Here is a 17069-nt window from a genome sequence, read left to right as displayed (position 1 = left end):
ACATCTGATTTTCTCTTTTTCTTAAGTCTAAGTAAAATTTCATATTCTACACCCAAAGCTCTATACATTTGGTTTTTGTTCTGAATCAAAATGAATTTCTGATAGTGAGGAGAGCAGAGTGAGAGAACGACGTCCCCTCACTGACAGACTAGTGCAGCTGCCAGGCTGTGAAGAACCAGTCCCACTCTGGGCCCCGGGGGCGTGGCTACCCCAGGGTGCTCGCAGGCAGATCCTCCGTCACACGCTCTCTCTGTGTCCACACTGGAGCCAGGACGTGGTGATACAAGGCCGATGCTCAAATCCAACAACCTGCAGTCACCTCCAGGACACGCGGCTCTAACTTTTATCTGGGAAGAACAAGGAGATGTGGAGATCAAATTGGGAAGAAAGAACGAATTAAAATGAACCCTTAGAGAATATACTTGAAATCTGTGGACACTGTTAACATCTTTGTTTCTGGATCAGAATAGCCTCATCCTTTAAAAGCATGAAAGCAAACGAGTACAAACTGCTGCACTGAACACAAATCCATCTGTAGTCACAGGGGGACACTGCTTTCGCTGTCAGGGGAGACACAAAAGCACAGCAAGACCTGAGGAGGACCTGCCTCCACCACTAGGGAGCCTCGGTTTCCTGGGCCCACCACAGCTCTGCCTTCTGCTTTTGCAAAGGTGAAGAAAGACAGAAGGAGGGTGGCGTGGGGACTGACAACTGCAGCTTCTCTTAGAAAACAAGAGCTGAGTCAGCAGCCAGCGGCCTCTGCTTGATATATGATGTTTGGAGACAAGCAGTTTTTCTAAGACAGAGAAGAAATGGAATCTCAGAAGGTTTCCACTTTAAAGAATAATCAATCATGTCATTCAATGCACTGTTCAGGCAGGATGATTCTTGAGTCTGAAACTCCACAGTTTTCACATACCTGAGTGCTTGTCTGTGAGGGCTGATCCAGCCAGCCTTTGGCAAAGAATGGTGTAACTTTCCTCCACCTTCTGCAAAATAAAACCCATAGGTTTTTCATTTGAACATCGTGAAAAATTTATTTTGAAAATAGGAAAGAAGGCTTCTTTATATTATAGGGACATGCTTCCAAATTTCAACATTAACATCATTAAAAATTTTGTTAGTAGGTGAGAAAAGTAAATTTCATTCCTTTTACCTGCTTCTCTCTTGAGTGAATAACTGAAAATGTTCCCATAGAGAAGAAAGTAGAGGAGGGGCACCCGGCAGCGGTGCTTATCCCACTGCCCACCCCCCCCGGCCCGGAGTCGCCCTGAAAATGGTCCCACATGCGGCATGAACTAAACTAGAGCCAACGTGCCCTCAGGGGCCTTTTAGAATCTTATCAGCCACAGGATGACCCTACATATAATCATATGAAGAAGGGAAAACCTACCACATGAAGTTAAAAGGAAAACTAAGGGGAAAAAATAAAAAACAGAACAAAACTAAGGGAGACCAGTCGTTAGCTAAGAGGCTAAGGACACTTTAAACTCTGGTCCCTGACACCTCTACTAAATGATGTCATGACAAACATTTGGGCTCTGGCAGCTGTGCCTACTGATGGCAAACTTATACAAAGTCCTGTCGTCAGAAATGACCACACAGGGTCAGTTTTGCAGTGGTGGCTTATGCAGTGACATCTTCAATTACCAATTTACAGAACTCCTACTCATAGGCAGGCCTTTAATTACAGGAGCCACTGGAGACAATTTCTATCTGTCACAGCACCTGGGAAACTACCAACATCACCTAACAATTCTCAGATAATTAATAGGTTATGGCAAGTTAAAGCATTTCCCAGCCTAGATTCCTAACTACACAAACCCCACCTATCTCAGCTTACTGCCCACATCTTCTCATGGAGGACAGCCAATCATGCCAAATATATTTAGGTTCTTAAACTTAGAAACCCATACAAACACACAGTTTACAGAACTACATTTTTTTTTTTGGTTCTTGTGATCAGATTAAAAAATGCTGACCTCAGGTTTTCATCCAGGTCTATTCACAGACAATCGTCAAGGAAAACATACAAATCTAGACCCTGAGCAAGGTTACTGACAACAGCCTGTCAATCATTCTACACTTCCTCTCTGTTAAATGTGGTTTTTATATCCGAGTCCTATGGATGTTGAAGTCTGAGGTACCTTTAAGTGTTCAAGGTCAGCCTCTATCTTACGAATGTACTCCATGATCTGGCTTTGTGAATCTGCACAAGAGGAGGGACTCTGGATCTCAAAACAGGAATCCTCCATAGCTCCCCAGCGCTGCTGGACCAGGAATTCTGGGGTGAAAGGTGAAACTGCCCCATGAAAATGAGCATTCTGGGGGGAGCGCTGCTGCCGGCGGGTAGAGTCCATAGCGGGGATGCCTGTAGCGGGCTGTGCGGGAAGCGAGGAAGCAACCTCCTCATCCGTGGAGCTCTCCTGCACTGTTTCGTAGCCGTCAAGGATCAAACAGGTTCCTATCGGTAGAGACAGAACGGTTTGATGAGATTAGTGCTGCCATCATCACATCAGGAAACAGATGTGGGGTGATTTGCTGACAACTTGAAAAGCTACTAAAGAAAGGGAAAGGCCATTAATTCCCAAATTCACAGGTTAAGTTTTAAGTACCTCAGAATTTTCTTACGTCAGGTTAAAGGTAAACTTAGCACACTTTCCTGGTAATTTCTGAATAACTTCATATTCGTTAGCATTTTTTTGTGTGTGTGGTACGTGGGCTCTCACTGTTGTGGCCTCTCCCGTTGTGGAGCACAGGCTCCGGACGCGCAGGCTCAGCGGCCACGGCTCACGGGCCCAGCCACTCCGCGGCACGTGGGATCTTCCCGGACCGGGGCAGGAACCCGTGTCTCCTGCATCGGCAGGCGGACTCTCAACCACTGCGCCACCAGGGAAGCCCCGTTAGCATTTTAAAAGTGAAAAGCTGAAAACTACCGGGTGCCTACATGATCTTGCCACCAGCCTCCCTGCCAAACACCTGCCTTGCTTCATCTCCCACCACTGTCTCCCTCACCCTGGACTCTTTAACCACAGAACGCCTGCTCTTAACTCACAGCCTGTGCGCTTTTCTTCTCTGCTGGAACACTCTACTTCCAGGTACCCACATGGCTTCTTCCTTCACTTCCCTTGGGTCTCTGCTCACATGCTACCTCCTGAGAGGCCTTCTTCCCTGATCAACTGGTCTGCCCCCATTACCCTCTGCCCCTCAGTCTGACTGACTATTTTTCCTCCTAATTCTTACTATCTTACATCTATTTATTTATTAACTCATTTACAGTTAGTTGCTCTTTCCCCAAGAAGTGCTTAAGTATCATGACAACGGTGGATTTTTCTGTGTTTTATTCCATGCTATATCTCGCAGCACCTAGGATAGGGTGTGGCACAGAGTAGATTCAGTATTTATTTATTGCATGAAAGAACAGATACTACACACACACACACAGACACACACACACAGACACACACAGACACACACACACGAGAGAATGCTTGGATACCCGAGCGACATCCATTTCAGCACATAGGACAAATAACAATGATTGAAATCAAAGTTTAAATGTGAAAGGAACTTGCCTGAGATGCGCAAATTAACATCCTTCTCTTCCTTTTTAACTGCTCCATCACCTTCTGACGGATTATCATCACTATGTGCTTCACGGGCATCAAAAAAGTGCTCTCCACTCTCATCAAGACCCCCTTCTGGCTCTGCGGGAGGCATCTCTGGGGTCATAATCATGTGGTCCATTACTAAAATGTTACTTGCCTGGCTATCTTGGAATGCCAGTACCACTGAATCCCGTGGAGCAGAAGATTCAGTTGAAGTCCGTGGACTGTAACAAGTTGAAATGTCACCAGTTCCAGTTCTAAAGGGCATCTGTCCTTCACAAGGATGATAGGCCTTAATGTTTTCAGGGTTCTGGGTTCCACTGTCTGCCTGCACCCCCAGAGAGGCTGTCCTGCATCTTGGGAAATGTGGCCAGTCTTCCTGAGTGCTCTTCTCGGTCAAACCCAGCTGTTGTACCAGCAACTGCTTCAACAAACCCACTAAAAGATTTAGGAAGGGGGGGGAAAACACACGCATTCACAACTATAACCTCAAACTGACAGAATTAAATTAGAGGAATTATCAATTCTCTCTTAAAGTAAGTACCTTTTTAGTAACATACAGGCAAAAATATTAATTTCATACAGTCATTTTTTGTTTTGAGAAATGAAATAAAACACCATCTAGAGAAAACTTAACATTAAACTTGACTTTTAAAAAATTTAAGAATTCTCAGTGGGGATTCTCCTATTATTCTCCTCTATGCCCTACCTCCACATTTTCTACCATATAACTGGAATAATACCCCAAAGGTACTTCTTAAAAGGATGTTGAAAAGCCGTGTTAATCTAGACAAAAGAACCTGAAAGTTCTGCTTTTTCCAGAAGCAGACACTACCTACATAGGCATTATTTTTTTTCTAATGTTATTAGACACAGAGAACATTTATTTTATCATCTATAATAACCCAAAGAACCTCCTTAAATGGTGAAGAAGAAAATAAAACTGCCCTGTAAATTTAATTCCAATGTTTGGTAGCATGCATAATTTCAAAGGATAAGGAAACATTTATTAGTTTTTAAAAATGACCTCACTAGTACCACAGCTTCCTTTGGTTGTTGAATATAGAATGGATTCAATTTTAAGTGGGCAAGTGCATGCTGTGAGGTCACACACAATGAGAGGGTCACCTGGACTATGTTAGTGGAGCCATCAGAAATCATTACCACTGTTAACTCTATGAGCCTAGAATAAATTAGGTTTTAAAGAACTTGACCAATTCCCTACTTTCAACTCGGCCTTAATTTCTATCTTCTGTCTCTTTAAATAAAGTTTCCACATAGGTTTGGGTCTTTGACCCTCCTTCTTTTTGCTCTGCAGTCACTTCCTGAGAGACGCTATGAGTACTTATGGCTTTGACACTCAGACCCATCTCTCTCCCTGACCTCCTCCAAAGCTCCAGTCTTAAATCTCTCAACTTCCTGTTCATCCTTCCTCTTAAATGGCTCGCCATTCATTAACATAATCTCAACATGTTTTAAAATTAAGCCCATAATCTATGGCAAAGAAAAGAAGGAAAAAAGAAAGTGCAGCAGTGGTGGTTATTTTCTAATTTTTATTTCTGACAAAAATACGGAAATTATCTCCAAATAGTCCCTTACCTTTGCCCTCACAGCCAAAGAAGTCAATTGTTTTAAGTATTTGTTGGTTTCTCACTTTATTTTTATTCTTCTAACACCATTCTAGCCCAGACCACTCCACTCCAACTCTATTTCCATTCAAATCCTTTTGCAGCTCTCAGCCGGAGTAATCTTTTCCCACTAGGCATACACCCTAGCTTAGCAACTTCAAATGGTTCTTTCTCTGCAGCTAAAGCGATCATTCTCAGCCTTTTGCCCACTTTCAATACACCTGAGACGTGTGATCCACTCCCACTTGTAGCAGGGGTTCACAACCAGGCTGGAGAGGGAGTGGGTGGCTAACAAAGTGGCAAGGACCACCCATTCGTGTGTGTGCATGTGCGCGTGTGCGTGCGTGTGCACACATGTGTGTGTGCGCGTGTGTGTGAGAGAGAGAAGGACGGCTCGTGGTGAAGAATACTACAATCTCCACAGGAAAACAGAAGAATATCTGTAGCCTGAATAAGTCCTCAAAACCCTGCAGCCTGCCACCCTTCAAGTCCGGAGGACTCAACCTGCTCTTCAAGGTCCACAACAGCTGGGCTCAACAACGCGTCCTCCACCTTTCTAACCTTGTCCCCCATGCCTCCTTTAGCTTGGGTGGTCTGCCCCAGGCCAGCTGCCCTACCCACTGCTCTCTGAACACCCTCAGAGTTGTTTTTGTTTGTTTGTTTGTTTGTTTTTGTGGTACGCGGGCCTCTCACTGCTGTGGCCTCTCCCGTTGCGGAGCACAGGGTCCGGACGCACAGGCTCAGCGGCCACGGCTCACGGGCCCAGCCGCTCCGCGGCATGTGGGATCCTCCGGGGCACGAACCCGTGTCCCCTGCATCGGCAGGCGGACTCTCAACCACTGTGCCACCAGGGAAGCCCCTATAATGTTTTTTTACTTAAGGAGGTGAGGGAAAGTTTTCTCTCATCTTCCCACTAGACTGTAAAATTCTTGAAGGGAAAATTCATGGTACATTATAAAACTCTGGTGCTTGGTAAGTATCTGTATTAACTTATGCATAAAACTTACAATTCCTTAGTGCATCCAACGCCCACCGTTCTTCTGAGACAGGCAAGTGTGGATCTGGGATTGTGATTTGATGATTGACTCCAACTTCCTTTAGAGTTCCATCTGCATGCTGCTCCTTTGCAAACTGTCTCTCAGCCACAAAGAGATCATCCACCTCCGATTTCCCAGAGGTATCCAGTGAATGAGATTGAGGTTTTGACGACATTAAAGGAGACTCTAATCCCAAGTCTCTGTCTGTTCAATGGAACAGAAAAAGTAGAACGTATCTTAACAAAACTTTTAACGTGAAGCATTCAGGAAATATTTGGAAAAAAATAACCGCGTGAGCTACAGAGATTGTCTGCCAAGTAAAATACACGGCACTTAGTGTGGTGTGGTAGCGGTACACAGAAGCCGTGCAAGCAAAGCTTGTTAAAGTGAATAGCCGACGCCAGATCCTGCACAAGCCAAAAGAGTTAACGTTTCTTCACATTTTACTGAGTAATATGTATACTCCATTCTTCCAGGTTAACTTAACAGATCAGTTTACCTGGACTCTGCAGACCAGTGACCGAAATGCCATGATGTTCCACTTTTAATTTTGGAGGTTCTTCTTCATCATTGTCTCCTCTATGGAAGGGAAAAAAAAACCATCTTTCAGCGTCATGAGGTGCCTGAACATCAGTGCAACAAAATGATAAGAATCATCCATTCTTTCTCGGACCAAAACCACTAAGTCGTTCCTGCTCGGAAGCAAAGGGACACTCACTCGCAAGGTGGGGACTGTGGCAGTGGAATTGGCTTTGTGGACTGCTCCTTCACTGATGCAGCCATCCGACAGATGAGGTCCTGCCAGCTGCAGCAAGTTGGAAAAGAGTACAAAACACAGGAGGGAAAGGAAAAAGAAACACAGTTTAAATACATTCAGAAAGCAAAAATAAAGACGAACAAACCATACCAGAAACCAAACCAAACCAACAGTCAAAAAACACTATTTCTGCCAGAGAATATCTTTATTTTGGTGACATACTATTAAGTAGAGATTATAAAACCGAACAACATTATGGATACACTACCCATGAAAAAAACTTCACTTGACGCTTCTGAGAATTCTTTCTTTAGAAAAGATACTTTCAATAGAATAGAACCAAAATAAGAGAGAACCATCTAAAAAGGAACAAATTCTTAGAAGAACACCTCTCAAAGAATATAGAGAAAGTACTTGTTTCAACATAGTTTTTGGCTTTGAAAGTCCTTTTACAAAGGCAGTGAAATTGTGGAATATTATATTCAGGATAATAAAACATATTAGCACAAGGTAGCTATATCCAGTACATACACAGTCTTTTCAGAAACTGTCTGTGCCACCAGTTCATAAATTTGGGCTCCATTGTCAGACATGGAGATGACGAATAAAGCTTTGTTATCTGGGAAAACAAGACAAAAATTACTCTAACAATATGACCCACAGAGGCTGGGAAAGATGTTTCTAGGGTCCTGGTATTATTCTGCATCTTAATCCAGGCAAAGGTTACACCTGATCACTTTGTAAACACACATTCACTTTGTACAAACTCATCAAACTATAACTTAAAATTTGTGCAAAATTATTGTATGTTATACTATATATACACTTTAATAAAACAAAGATTATAAAAGTAAGCACTAATTTCACAGTAATTTATTTAAAACAAGAAAGTGTCAATGTATCTAAATTACTGAACTATAAACACTACTGCTCTTTTTGCATTTATTCTGAATTGCCCTTTTGCTAAATGGTTAGTCAGTAACATTCAGTGGGTGTTGGAGAAAAGAGGTCATAAATTTATCTTACCACTATGGAACTAACAAGTTTTAAAAGGGATCTCATTATTAGTACAGTTAATAGGTAACTTCCTAACTGAAACTGATGTTTAGAAATCTAAACCACACCTACTTCTTCAGTTTTTGCCTTTTCCCCACCATATCAAAAGATGAAAGCCTTTTCAATGGGATTACCTCCAATTCATTGTCTTCACTAGTGTCATCAATGATTTGAACATGACATAAAGATAAAAGGAATATGCAGAAAATTTTCAAATGAAGAAAATTGTTCAGAGAATCTAAGCATCCTGAATAATTTTGGGGTATTCACGTTCTAAGCAGTAAATAAATTTCATTTAATCTGTATAAGAATATAAAAGGCACAAAACTCTACGCCAGTCGTGCTACTTCAATGACACTGGGTATCTTATGCAACATTACGATGAACCTGGAGGTTAGTGTCATTCAGCACACATACTCGCCTGTTGCCACTTGTCGAACCAACACTGTACTCAACTTGATGACAGGGCTAAATGTGTGTTTGCTATCACCTGTAGATGCCAGAATCTTACTATGACACCTTAACACCAGTCTATCGTCCTGCTTTTGTAACAATACAAGAATATCTTCCAGCAGCAAAGTGTATAGATCTAGAAATAAAAATGTAGGAGAGGTGATTAGTACGGAAATTGAGATGTGTTTTATAAACTTTATAACAATTTGACATCAAAAACTGATTTCTGTTAAATCTAGTAAATTTTAAAAATGTACTTGCTATTGTATTTTTTTATTTCATTTTTTAATAATTCATTTTTAATGTATTACACCAAAGTGTCAGTTTGTGACTGACAGAGATAAAAAACACTGGTTCTTCACCACAGATAGTTTGAGATACAGTGGTTTAAAGGAAGCTGAGACTCATTAGAATACAAGGATGGAGACAGGACTGAATCGTGACAAAATTTTCTGCTTCATCCCTAAATGAGTATTTAACATGCTTCACATATAACAAAATAACATAAGCAGATCTTCTGTAAATGAGTAATAACACAAAGTACCACTGCTAACTGCTGTCACTGAAAAATGTGAACGGCTATCTCTTCTCTTTGGCATAAGGAAAACTTCCTATTCTTTCCCTTTCTCCACTCTCCCCCAAACCGACAGACAGTATACCTACCAATAGTTTTATCTCTATTCACCTTCCAAACCAATGGCCCTTCATGAATCATCTTCCTTTTTGTTAAATCCAAATTCTGCCAAAATAAAGAGAATTAAACACAAGTTATTTCCAAGCACTTAGTGAGATGATATTCCATTTAGTCTCCTTTCCAGAAATTCTTACTATAAAAGATACCATTTACATTCACTATGATTGATATCTGTCAACTACTGAAAATGGAATAAAAACCAGGTTAAAGTAAGCTGCATAAAATTTTCTAGAAAGGAAAAAGCATCTTGTAAAAACATTCAGGAGCACTGTCTTCCAAATTTCACTCTAAACAGATGTTAACAGCTAATGAAAATGGAGCTGCAAATATTCAGCCACTAGATTCTCAACCCCTTCCTTATTTTTTCTATGAATAACTAACTAGATGGAGATGATGTATAGCTTATCTATAAGAAGCCTCTGATCTAGGCTCTCATTCCAAAAAAAGTTCGAAGGAATAGCATTTCACAGAAGTCCAGGTAGTACTGAGGCTTGCTCTAAATATTAATAACTTAATAAGAGAATCATCTTTTAGCATAAGTAGCTCTAGAAAAATCTTATTCTCTGGAAGTTAAGGGGCTCAGCATATTAGCATGCTTTTTGATAAGCTCTTAAAATAAATAAATAAAAGTCTATTTTAACAGCCACCAAATAAATGTGCCAGAACAACCAGTGAAACAGTATAAGAAAGACTTAAAATCCTAAGTTACTCAATACAAAAGCTCCATGTACTAGAAGGGGCAATTAATAAATATTTTACTATCATTCCTGTAATGGTTTCAACTTTTATGCTTTTTTTTTTTTTTTTTTTTTTTTTGCGTTACACGGGCCTCTCACTGCTGTGTGGCCTCTCCCGTTGCGGAGCGCAGGCTCCGGATGCGCAGGCTCAGCGGCCATGGCTCACGGGCCCAGCCGCTCCGTGGCATGTGGGATCTTCCCGGACCGGGGCCCGAACCCGTGTCCCTTGCATCGGCAGGCGGACTCTCAACCACTGCGCCACCAGGGAAGCCCAACTTTTATGCTTTTGAAGAGCTTCATAGAAAAATAATTATCTTCCTTTACTCAAAAATCTGGAAAGTTCCCACAGTAAACAGCCTTACTCTTATTCAAACTACAGAACACAATAAAATTAATTTTAATAATAAGTAATGTTCCTTGGTCTCCTACAAATCCTTGTCACAAAAAGTTAGTTTCACATAAAATATTCCCCTACTGAAAGACTAAAGCAATCCTCACACAGACCAAGACATTAAAAGGAAGAATAGAACAATAAATACAGACAATCTATGATGCAAGAACTCCTTCAGGTGATGTATGTTCCCACTGAGATGTTAATTACCTGCCAAGTCTTTAGCAAATTTTATTTTTTTAATTATGATTAGACCATCCCTTACCCTGAGCTCTTCAACATTTGGGTACTCTGACAACTTCAGATTGGAGGTATCAAGGCGACGCTGATAATCTTCTAAGCGCTGAAAATGAGACAGGACACAGCTAAGGTTACTGCTTTGGATATCAATGACCTCCCTGTTCCTAAATCAAATGGACACTGTACCTGCATTCTGCTGAACTCTCTGCAACATCAGACACAACCGACAACTCACTCTTCCTTAAAACACTCCCTTCTTTTGTCTTTGGCGATATTACCCTCTCCTAAGTTTCCTCCCACCTCGTTAGCTGTTCTTTTCCAATCTTCTTTTCAAACTCTCTGGCTGCTAACTAGCATATATTTACTTTCTAAATATGTAAATAATGTACATGGTACAAAATTCAGAAGGTAATATAAGGCACACAATAAACAGTAAGTCTCCCTCTAACCCTGTCCTCTTGCCTTCCCAGCCCCAATTTTCCCTAAAGAAGAAACCTCTAATACCCATTTCTTGGGTAGCCTATGAGAAAAACTCTAAGAAAAAAGAATACATATGGCTGTAAGCATGCTTGGCTCTGTTGCACGTAGATATAGCTTTTTAAAAAGAAATATATGGTAACATAATACATTCATATGTGTATTACTCATTGAAAAGGTAATGCAATATATTCATATACACATTTCTCTCTCTCTCCCTGTGTGTGTGTGTGTGTGTGTGTGTGTGTGTGTGTGTGTATCAGTCATCAATATATCTTGGAGGCTGTTCCACACTAGCACATAGAGAGACAGTAGTCTATTTTTCCAGTGGCTGCATGGTATTCAACTCTGTGAATGAACTATAGTTTTTTTAACTACACCTTACTGATGGACATGTATAGTAGAATAAATTTCTAGAGAATCAACTGTTAGACTAAAGGGTACATTTTTCCCCAAGATTATAAAAATTTCCAAATATACAGAAAAGTCTGAATGTGTATAGTACACAGCCATATACCCACCATCTACATTCCACAACTGACATTTGCTGTATTTGTTTTATCATATATTCATCCCTCTATCTATCCATCAATCCATCTTATATTTTGGATGTGTCTCAAAATAAGTTACAGATATAACACACTTTATCTCTAAACATTTTAGCATGCATATCATTAACAAGAGTTCAATATTAATTGACAGTTCTTTTTTTAAACTAAAATTTACATACAGTGAAATGTACACATTTTAAGTATACCTTTCCACCAGTTTTTACCAATGCATATGCCTGTGTAATCAAGCTCCTATCAAGATATGAAATATGACTATCGATCACCCCAGAAGGCTCTCTCATACTTCTTCCTAGCTAATCTCTGTCCCCAGATTCCCAGTGACAACCACTTTTCTGATTTTTTCCACCATAAATTAGTTTAGCCTTAGAAATTCACATAAATAGAATTACATATATGTACTCTTTTGTGTCTGGCTTCTTTCACTCAGTATGTTTGTGAGAATCATCCATTACTGCTAATACTACTTTAGTTTATGACTATATTTACATTTGGTTTACGCTATAAACATTCCTGTACAAGTCTATGGGCACATATCTTCATTTCTCTTGGGTAAATCCCCAGGAAGAGAATTGCTGGATCAAAGAATGGATGTGTGAATGCATACATTTTAAATTTAAGTATAAATTGCCAAATTGTCCTCTGGGGTTTTTATAATTTTACACTCCAAACAATACATTTGGAAGTTCCCGTTTTTCTACAGCCTCACCAACAGAGTGAATGAATGAGCAAACAAGCAGCTAGAGATGCTCAAAAAAGCCAAATACAACTCTGATGTTCTATCCCAAATTGATGTGGACCCACCTACTACATGAAGAGTTAACAAATGTCCCGCCCTTCAATTATGTAATAACAGCTTCAATGAATATTTAACAGATTCCAGGTAAAACTAATTTAATATTCTTATTCTCACTGTCATCCTGTGTCTTCTTGCTTTTTCCTTCTTACCTGCTTGTTTTCTGCCTCCTTAACAGCCTGATTTACATAATTTAAGATCTGACGACAGTGATCTGCAGCTTTCTTCACCTTCTCCCTTTCCGTTGGCCACTCTAAATATGGCAAAGAAATCCAAAATGTAAAATGGAGGAAATAAGAAAAGAATGTTAGGTATGTACATAAATGAGATATCACTTTATTTCAACAGTTATAAAAGCATAGCAAGACCTTGAATATTTTGTTTATTTATTTTAACTTTTATTTTTATTTATTTATTTTTTATTTTTGGCTGCGTTGGGCCTTCGTTGCTGTGCATGGGCTTTCTCTAGTTGCAGCGAGCGGGGGCTACTCTTCATTGCAGTGTGTGGGCTTCTCACCGCGGTGGCTTCTCTTGTTGCGGAGCACAGGCCCTAGGCACACGGGCTTCAGCATTTGTGGCATGTGCGCTCAGTAGTTGTGGCTCGTAGGCTCTAGAGCGTAGGCTCAGTAGTTGTGGTGCACGGGCTTAGCTGCTCCGTGGCACGTGGGATCTTTCCGGACCAGGGATCGAACCTGTGTCCCCTGCACTGGCAGGTGGATTCTTAACTAGTGTGCCACCAGGGAAGTCCAAGACCTTGCATATTTTTATACCAGGCTAAAATCCTACAGCAGAATCTCAATTCAGGTAGTCTTTGGACAGGTAAGACTTGTTATCATAGTACTTTAAGCATCAATACTAACCTTTAAAAAGAAACCAAATCCAAGGAGAGATGCTTTATATCAAGTATCAGGCCCACCCAAAGGAGTAGGTTTCATTCATGCTGTAAGCTATATAAATGGAACCCCTTTTCCCCTATCAAAGTGCACAGCCTACATGATTATGGACAGTGGACCCATTAAACAATATATTTTGAATGATAAAACAATTCAAAATAACTCCAAAATATGTTTCTTTGAATTGGTATTATATTAAATAAAGAAAATAGTTTACAACATTTGTATCATAAAAAGAAGATAAACTTCACCAAAATGTGTTGAAATTATATTGAAGCTCTATTTTGGAAAAGAATACCAAAATCAGAATATTCAAAATTATAATAGTCCGGGCTTCCCTGGTGGCGCAGTGATTGAGAGTCTGCCTGCTGATGCAGGGGACATGGGTTCGTGCCCCGGTCTGGGAAGATCCCACATGCCGCGGAGCGGCTAGGCCTGTGAGCCATGGCCGCTGAGCCTGCGCATCCGGAGCCTGTGCTCAGCAACGGGAGAGGCCACTAACAGTGACAGGCCTGTGTACCGCAAAAAAAAAAAAAAAAAAAAAAAAAAAAAAAATTATAATCCTCCAAACAATAGTCCAACTATACTGAATAAATATATTAAAGTATAAAAGTTAATGTGTATGAGTATTTTCAAATTCCCAGGCATAAGAAACAGGCGTTTGATTGCATAGAATTATTAATGAGAACTGATATAAGAGCCTAAAGCTCAATTGAGAAACTAAGATTCACTTCATGTTTCAAAACAGGAGAGTTGGAATGATATGCATTGGTTGGACTTAATGAAAAGTACATATATAGATACAAAACATCTCTGCAACCCAGTATAAGCCTTCTTTAAAGCAAATATGATATATGCTAGAGGAAGTATTGGTAAACATTTTTTGTACACTTTATAGGCCAAATAGTCTTTGTCACAACTGCTCAGCTCTGCTGCTGTGTTACAAAAGTAGTCAGAGACAACATTTCAACAAGTGAGTATGATTATGTTGCAATAAAACTTTATTTACAAAAATACATGGTGAGCCAGATTTAACCCGTGATCCAGAGTTTGCTAAACCCTGTGCTAGAGCTATTAATGGAGTACATTAAATCAAATAGCTCAAAGAAGACTGGATTGAATCTTGTTCGAACCTCTTGCCATACTATTTGGAAATTCAATGTCCAGACACCAGGATGCTGTGAGAGATTATTCAGCAGAATATGTGTTTTTGTTGTTGTTGTTCCTAAGCTCTTTAATTTCAGTGAGAATGTTGTACCTGTGTATTTGGCAATATTATCCAATAGGAGAGGGTACTTAGTAAGCCTCTGCATTTGGGTGGGAATGATATCTTTCAGCTGCAGACGACGACACAGTGGATTACTCTCAGCATCCTAAAATGAAAGTCAAATAAGTGAATTTGTAATTCTTATTAGGACTGTGATTACCTAACACATACCACACACTCCTCATGTAACTGTCTACAGCAACATAGTTCTGGTTATTAAATCAAGACTTAAAACCTGCCAAGACATACCACTGCCACACTACACTTCTGCTTTCTCCTTTAATCACAAAATGTTGCCTTTATCACTCAGCCAATGGCTTCTGTGTTATCTCTTTAAGCAAAGACTGAGAGCATCCATAATCAACTCTAAGAACTGCTTTCTTGTGAAAAAAGTTTTATCTTCACATATTTAAAAAAATCTAGTTACGTTTTTCAACGACTGGCATTCCTACCAACAGCTAGTCAGTTAATTTGCTACCTGCCACTCCAAGCAGGCACAATGGATCACCAGTCTCGATATACCGGCTCAACTGTAATAGGGTTCTGTAAACTTTTCAGTCAAGTGCCAGACAGTGAATATTTTAGGCTCTGCACGCCATCTGTCTGTCACAACTATTCCACTCTGCTGTTTTAACACAAAGAAGCCACAGACAATACATAAAGGGATGAACTTGGCTATGTGTAGTGAAGAGTTCTAAGATGGCCTTCAAGATTCTCACTTTCTGGCGTGCACACCATATAATCCCCCCAGCCCTTGAGTGTGGACGGAACCTATGAATATGACGGGGTATCACTCCTGTGATTAGGTGACTATCAGTTAACTCTGAGTCAATCAAAAAGGAGACTGTCCTAGGTGAGTCTGACTTAATCAGAGGAGCCTTTGAAAGAGAGCTCTGTCAGAGAGACACATTCCCACTGGCCTGGAAGAAAAGGACACATCCATCTTGTAAACTGCCTACAAGGGCCACGTAGCAAAGAGATCTGGGCGTTCGCTAGGAGCCGAGAGCAGTTCCTAGTCAACAGCAGCAAGAAGACAGGGCTCCCGGTTATAGTTACAAGGAAATGAATTCTGCTGACAACCAGTGTAAGCTTAGAAGAGAGGCAGATGAGAACTGCAGCTGCAGGTGATACCTTGATTTCAGCCTGGTGAAAGCATGAAGAAAGGACACAGATAAACTATATCTGTACTCCTAAACTATAAAAGCTGTGACATAATACATTTGCATTAAGTTGCTACATTTGTGGTAATTTGTTATACAGCAATAAAATATAAACTGTGTAAATACAGCTTTGTGAACTTTATTTACAAAAGCAGGGAAGAGGCTGGATATGGCTGGTGGGCTATAGTTTACTGACCCTTGATCTACACCAGTATATACCCTAGTAAGCACGACTGCTTGTTATGCTCTTCCCTGGGCTTGACATAAGGCCATTCTGATGTTCTGACGGTATTATTTTAATAGTGTACACGGGCCATTTCCTGAGGGTATCTCCATGGCAATGTGGACTTCTACGTCAAGTACTGTAATCCTGCCATATATTCTTTATTATTCACCATTCCAATATCATCTTTATATCCTCCAGTAATTTAAGAGAAAATGTATGGCTTTAAAAACGTAAACACAGATATAATCCTTGTAAAAAATTTAGTCTTAGGATTCCCCTAGTTTGTTCCATAATTGATAAAAAAAATTGCATTTCTTTTTTCTTACGTGACTCACTCAACTCACTTGCACAAAAGTCTGGAATCGAGAATCCTTTTTCTGACGAGACTTGATCATTTCCAGGGCAAAGGGTTGGTTACTGCAAAAGGTAGCAGCAGCATGTTTCAACTTTTCCTCCCCGGGTCCACTGAACTGTGCCAAGAACGCAAAGAACACAATAGAGAATGGGATACTGAGCTTATATAAGGCCAGGCAAAAATGAGAGACAGCCACAATCCTTCCAATATTCCAGTAAGTGTCCTCAAGTGACAAGAAACAGAAATCTACACATTTTATGTGGATTATCAATGATTCTCCATTAAAAAGGGTCTGCCCCTGACATATCCAGACCTTTTCTGATCATAGTCCACTATTTTCTTGCTTGTAGCCTTCCACAACTTACTACTTTTTCAGTCTATTCCACTCCTAAATCAGATAGAAACGTTGACACTTGGGAAATATGAGGCACCAAATGCTTAAAGACTGGGATTAAATTTGTTTTCTTAGAATGTGACACCTTCACAAAAATTACTGTCTTACTGCTCTAAGAAGAAAATCCTTGGGATTCCAGCTTACTTTCTTACTGTGAAATCCAGGGCAGGTCATAACTTTTCTGGGTCACAACAAAATTAAATCACTGCTGCTTCACCTATGTAGAAGGTAGGGATCCATCCCTTGAATTTCTCTTGGGGAAGATTCATGAGCCTATGACCCTCCTTTACTAAAAATTATACTTTTTACTGATATTTTTCGTTTGTAAATT

The 17069-nt window shown here is 40.3% G+C and overlaps 1 protein-coding gene across 6 annotated transcripts in view; it reads right to left on the bottom strand.

The window, feature by feature from the left end:
* The window catches only part of ARHGEF12 (Rho guanine nucleotide exchange factor 12), a 139905-nt gene continuing 122836 nt past the window's right edge, over positions 1-17069 (bottom strand). For 5 of the 6 annotated variants that reach the window (XM_059067872.2, XM_067039149.1, XM_067039150.1 and 2 more), the window contains 14 exons: positions 16334-16459; positions 14595-14709; positions 12596-12696; positions 10627-10704; positions 9203-9278; positions 8508-8675; positions 7562-7649; positions 6992-7078; positions 6773-6852; positions 6244-6477; positions 3576-4046; positions 2148-2464; positions 920-989; positions 24-347 (listed from right to left, as the gene is read on the bottom strand). In XM_059067872.2, coding sequence (XP_058923855.1) covers positions 337-347; positions 920-989; positions 2148-2464; positions 3576-4046; positions 6244-6477; positions 6773-6852; positions 6992-7078; positions 7562-7649; positions 8508-8675; positions 9203-9278; positions 10627-10704; positions 12596-12696; positions 14595-14709; positions 16334-16459 — 2022 coding nt within the window. In that variant the 3' untranslated portion in view covers positions 24-336. Of the gene's footprint in view, positions 348-919; positions 990-2147; positions 2465-3575; positions 4047-6243; positions 6478-6772; positions 6853-6991; positions 7079-7561; positions 7650-8507; positions 8676-9202; positions 9279-10626; positions 10705-12595; positions 12697-14594; positions 14710-16333; positions 16460-17069 lie in introns of all 6 variants that reach the window. The other variant, XM_059067871.2, reaches the window with a different exon arrangement.

This window comes from Kogia breviceps, chromosome 7 (genome assembly GCF_026419965.1).
Source record: "Kogia breviceps isolate mKogBre1 chromosome 7, mKogBre1 haplotype 1, whole genome shotgun sequence".
NCBI classification, from domain to species: domain Eukaryota; kingdom Metazoa; phylum Chordata; class Mammalia; order Artiodactyla; family Physeteridae; genus Kogia; species Kogia breviceps.
Note: the sequence above shows the minus strand (reverse complement) of the source record. Positions and strands in the feature narration are given on the sequence as shown.